This window comes from Arachis ipaensis, chromosome B05, assembly GCF_000816755.2.
Source record: "Arachis ipaensis cultivar K30076 chromosome B05, Araip1.1, whole genome shotgun sequence".
Lineage (NCBI taxonomy): Eukaryota > Viridiplantae > Streptophyta > Magnoliopsida > Fabales > Fabaceae > Arachis > Arachis ipaensis.
The window spans coordinates 134,201,782-134,207,001 of record NC_029789.2 but is presented as its reverse complement, the minus strand read 5'-3'; the positions used below and the strand labels follow the sequence as shown (position 1 = coordinate 134,207,001).

The window sequence follows — 5,220 nt, the reverse complement described above, 5'->3', positions numbered from 1 at the left end:
AGAAAATCATAGCAGCGCCGAATGATTATGTATCCATCCTGACTCGAATGCGTAAACGACTTGGTGTTTATTTTACCATCATCAAAATTTAATTAACAATTTTTCTCTTGCAATTTGACGACTTCTCACTTGATTGTGTTGATAGGCAATTAGTATTTGCCGTGTTTTGGACTCCACTGAATACCATGAACACAGAACCTTCCCTTAAAGCTTATTATATACAACAGCAACTACGAAGTATTGATGAAGAACACAGTTATAAAATTATAAAGAGAATTAAGTTGACTTGAAAGTCTACACGGGTCCCTTTCAATACTTTTCATTTCAAAGAAGAAATTTACCGATCTATGTGTCCATTTATGTATAATTTCAAATATCAATAAAAATCGTTGTTCAAAATATCAACTCTAAAGTTTCCAACTACACATCATCACCATGTCAAAACCTTTCTACTTGTTATGTGCATTATTCTCCACCATATTCACGACATGTTATGCTGATTCATCACCAATTTGTGCTTCTTCTGGTTGTGGTAATGGAGTTCCCATTAAGTACCCTTTCTGGAAACGTTCCGGCACCGCCGTCGGAGAAGTTTGCGGTTATCCGGATTTTGGTCTTGAATGTTCAAAAAAAGGCTACCCTATCCTCCAACTGGAAACTGACACATACTATGTTACAGACATAAACTATGTGAATCATTCAATCACACTTGTTGACATTGATGTGATGAATGATACATGTCCAAGGGCAAAGAACACCGTTTCCATAGGGAACATACCTTTGTCTTTCAGTAATTTGGATATGAACATCACTTTCTACTTCAATTGCAGTTCTCAGCCTTCAGTGGTTGGTGCCGTGCCTATCAAGTGTTTGATAAATGGTCAGGGGAAGAAGTCTTATGTGTTTGAGGTTGGAACGGATATTGGTGGTAGGACTTGGACTAACTCTTGTGATGCTGAGGTTATGGTGGCAGTGAAGCATGATCAGATCGAAAGTGGTGATTTGATCAATGGGTTTGGTGCAGCTATGAACAAAGGGTTTGTTCTTGATTGGAACAGAGCTGTGGATTGTGCTGAGTGCGAGCTTTCTGATGGGTATTGTGCATATAATGGAACTACTAGGCAAACCATGTGCATATGCAAAGATAGCATAATTGTTGCCGAAAGCTGTAAAAAAGGTATGCTGTTTTCAGATTAAATTTTTAATTACATCTTAAGTCCCAATAATGTTTTGAACCACAAGATCATGCAAGTGTAGCAACAAAAGTTCTTATCAAGATGTTGAGATAAGCAATGATATGTTGGGAAAAATACTAGGTATTAATCTAAATTATTTTATTTGTGAAAATCATAGAAAACTGAAATCTCTAAATAAAGTTGCCACTGAAAGAAAGTACTAAGTAGCCTTCATTCCAGTGATATACATATATTTATGGACTCAGGAAGGCATTGTGTACTTTTGTGGACTAAAAGTATTGGTGTTTATATGCGCAGAATGTTTTGCTTTGAATCTTGGAACCATTGAACAATATTAATTCTGCTCTTGGTCTCTTTGTTACAGCTGCAGGTAAACGCTGGACCAGACTAAAGAAAGTCATTATTGGTAATACATCCAAAGGTTTCCTTTCATATTTTTCTTTTATGGTAGTTTCGTATTATATTGGCCAGAATTTTCAGAAATCATCAACTCTTCTTCATTGAGGAATAGTAAACAAGTGCTAAGGCTTAAGAACATTTCTCTTCTTTTCTCAAGTATGAAAAAATTTAAATTTTTATATCTTCTACAATACTTTTTTCTTAAATTGGAAATAACATTCAAAATTGAATATCAGTTGCTTTATGCATGGCAATGGACATGACTCTTTAGTGATATGAACAATTGTATCTTACTCTTTTACTCTTTTACTATGCATCTGTCCACTTCAACTAGTTTTTCAATTGTTCACATTAAAGGGGTAGACCTTGAAATGGTTTCTGTGAATTTCAAGCCAAATATCATAACTTTCTTAAGGAAGATCCCAACAGTATAACAGATTACACTTATTTATTTTGGTTTTTCTTTCATAACAAAAGTTTATAGAATTAAAAGTATTAGATGTTCCTCTAATTCTTTATTTGTTAATTAACAGGTGCTACAACAGTTGCAGTAATTGCAGGATTGTTGAGTATTTGTTACCTTACATACAAGTTACCAAGATGGCGAGAAAAATATAGCTTTCTGACAAAAGGTAACCAAGATATTGAAACTTTCTTAAAAAATCATGGCGTGTTAACTATAAAAAGATATAAATTCTCTGATGTGAAAAAAATGACCAACTCCTTCAAAGTTAAACTAGGACAAGGTGGTTTTGGTGTTGTATACAAGGGAAAGTTATCCGATGGTTCTAATGTGGCAGTCAAAATGTTGAATCCATCCAAAGGAAATGGTAGAGAGTTTATCAATGAAGTAGCTAGCATTAGTAGAACTTCACATGTTAATGTTGTCACCCTTTTTGGATTCTGCTTTGAAGGCCGCAAGAAAGTTCTTATTTATGAATTTATATCAAATGGTTCCCTTGACAAGTATATTTATAGAAAGGAAGGAGTTGAAACTACTGCATTGTTGAGTTGGGATAGGCTGTATCAAATTGCCAAAGGGATAGCTAGGGGGTTAGAGTACTTGCATAGAGGATGCAACACTCAAATTTTACATTTTGACATAAAGCCACATAATATTCTTTTGGATGAAAATTTTTGTCCTAAGATATCAGATTTTGGACTAGCAAAACTTTGTCCTGGGAAGGAAAGTCTTATTTCGATGTCGGATGCTAGAGGAACAATAGGGTATATAGCTCCAGAAGTATGGAATAGACATTTCGGCAAAGCTTCTCATAAATCTGATGTTTATAGTTACGGAATGATGCTTCTTGATATAGTGGGAGGAAAGAAGAACATTAATGTAGAAGGGAGTCAAACAAGTGAGATATATTTCCCTGATTGGATATACAAAAGGCTTGAACAAGGCACTCAATTAGGGCCTGAAGATGGAGTGGTGGCAATAGAGGAAAATGAATTGGTTAAGAAAATGACGATTGTGGGTTTATGGTGTATTCAAACAATTCCAAATGATAGACCTACAATGAGTAAAGTTGTAGAAATGTTAGAAGGCAGCATAGATTCCATAAAAATGCCACCAAGACCTGCTCTGTCTTCTCCTGTAAGATCGATTGCAGAATCTTCTACTTTGTTGAATTAGTAGTTTAGTACATCACATTATATTCAAAAGTTCGTCATTGGGCACTATGCACATATAAGTAATTTTTCTCTTAACACTACCATCAAAATTTCTCTCTTTCCATATATATTACTAAACAATTATTTAAAAATTCACTTCCCAATACAATTAGAAGCCGACTCTTATTGATATTCATAGTTAAAAAAGTTTTTTCAATTAATACAGTTGCTACGCAAAAATTAAAGCTAATTTCAAAAAAAGATAAATAATATTCGTTTGAATTTATTTTTAAGAAAAAACACTAATTTCATTTAAATATGAGAATTGATCATTCTAACGAATATCTAATATGAAATTTTTAAATTGACGATTAAGTACCAAACATTGAATAAAAAATTATTGTGGGGTCAAATTTAATAATCTAATAGGGACAAATAAATATTATTATCATATACTACTCAACAAAATTTTAAATTGTAGTGGGAGAACTTGCCCCCACAACTCTGCACTTGGAACTGTCCCTGCTCTCCAAAGTCTCCCAAGTGTTTGATTGGTCCTCCCATCCGGTCCTATTTATATTTTACCACATACACATGAAATATCTATTTGATAATGTGAGTCATCAAAAGCAATAAACAATAACAATCTAAGTAGAGAAAAGAACAAATAGGTCATTGATCCTTTTATCCTGCGGATATTTAAGTCTCTAAAGATTAAAAAATATATTTAAATTCCTGATTTTCTCAAAACCTGGACACCTGGATCTCTCCGTTCATCTGGATTTGCAAAATGTAACAGAGACATTTGACGTGGATACTGCTCTGTAGATGTAGCCGTTATAGTGTCCTACGTGGATGGTAGAAAAAAGTAACGGGACAAAAAAGCCCCAATGCTCAAATAACGTCGTTTGAGCCATCACTCTTTTTGAAGCTCGTTCCTTTAGTTTTCTATATTCCCTATGAACTCTAAAGTAGTACTATTCCAGAAAGAGGAATTGCAGCAAAAGGTAACAAAAAACCCAAGAATCTAATTAGAAACTCTCCCAAGATTCTCCCAAACGAGTTCTCAAAAATCAAAATAGGAACCAATTTCACCAACCCTAACTCAGAAACTGAGAAAATGAAAATCAAGAACAGGGTAGAAGGCACAACACTAACTCAAAAAGAAATGTAGAATCAACCCTAATCCCTAACTACTAACACTATTGAAGTAGCTATGGGATTTGCTGAAGACGAAGTTTAGAAGGCGTCCTCATCGTTCTCAGTGCCTGAATGGCGTCCTTGTCAGAGGAAGAAGGAGCAGACAAGGTGCAACTCGCCGTTTGTGGAAAGAAAAGGCATCGCGTTCTTGGAGTCTTCGATAAATTAGAGCCAACGGAGGCGTCTTCTCATCACAGCAGAGGCGGCGGCAATGAGCTTGAAAGATGGCGGCGGCAATGTTGAAGGAGAATAGTGTGGGCTGCGATTGTAAGGAAGAAGGCTGCGACAATGTGAGGAACCATGGGTTGAGAGGGAGAGTGAGTGATGAGAGTGTCGTTTCGTTTGGGGGTTTAGGGACTTTAGATTTTTTTTTTGTTTGTTTCAATAAATAACGACAGTAAAGAAGAAGCTTGGGCAGACTTTATTTTAGGGAGAAAGTACGAGTTTGACTTTTGATCTTTCTGTAGGATTTTTGGTCTTGTGTTCAAAAGTTTAAAGCTGTATAGAGAATACATATAATAACCAAAGGGACAAGCTTTGGAGGGGATAGTGAGTAAAACGATGTTGTTCAGAGTTTCAGTATCTAGGGACTTTTTGTCCTTAAACTTTGTCCTAAACCATCCAGGCATACTAGCCACATCTGGAGAATGGCATTCACGTCAGACTTTTCTGTTATATTTCACAGCACTAGATGGATGGAAGGATTCATGTGTCCAGGTTTTGAGAAGGTCAAGGACTTAAGTGTATTTTTTAATTTTTAAAGACTTAAATGTCTGCGGAACAAAAAGTCAGAGACTTATTTATTCTT

The 5,220-nt window shown here is 35.3% G+C and overlaps 1 protein-coding gene across 1 annotated transcript; it reads left to right on the top strand.

Moving 5' to 3' along the window:
• Window positions 180-3,288, top strand: LOC107644273 (LEAF RUST 10 DISEASE-RESISTANCE LOCUS RECEPTOR-LIKE PROTEIN KINASE-like 2.1). The gene is made up of 3 exons (XM_016348108.2): window positions 180-1,177; window positions 1,561-1,602; window positions 2,129-3,288. The coding sequence occupies exons 1-3, from the start codon at window positions 436-438 to the stop codon at window positions 3,232-3,234; spliced, it is 1,890 nt and encodes a 629-aa protein (XP_016203594.1). The 5' UTR covers window positions 180-435; the 3' UTR covers window positions 3,235-3,288.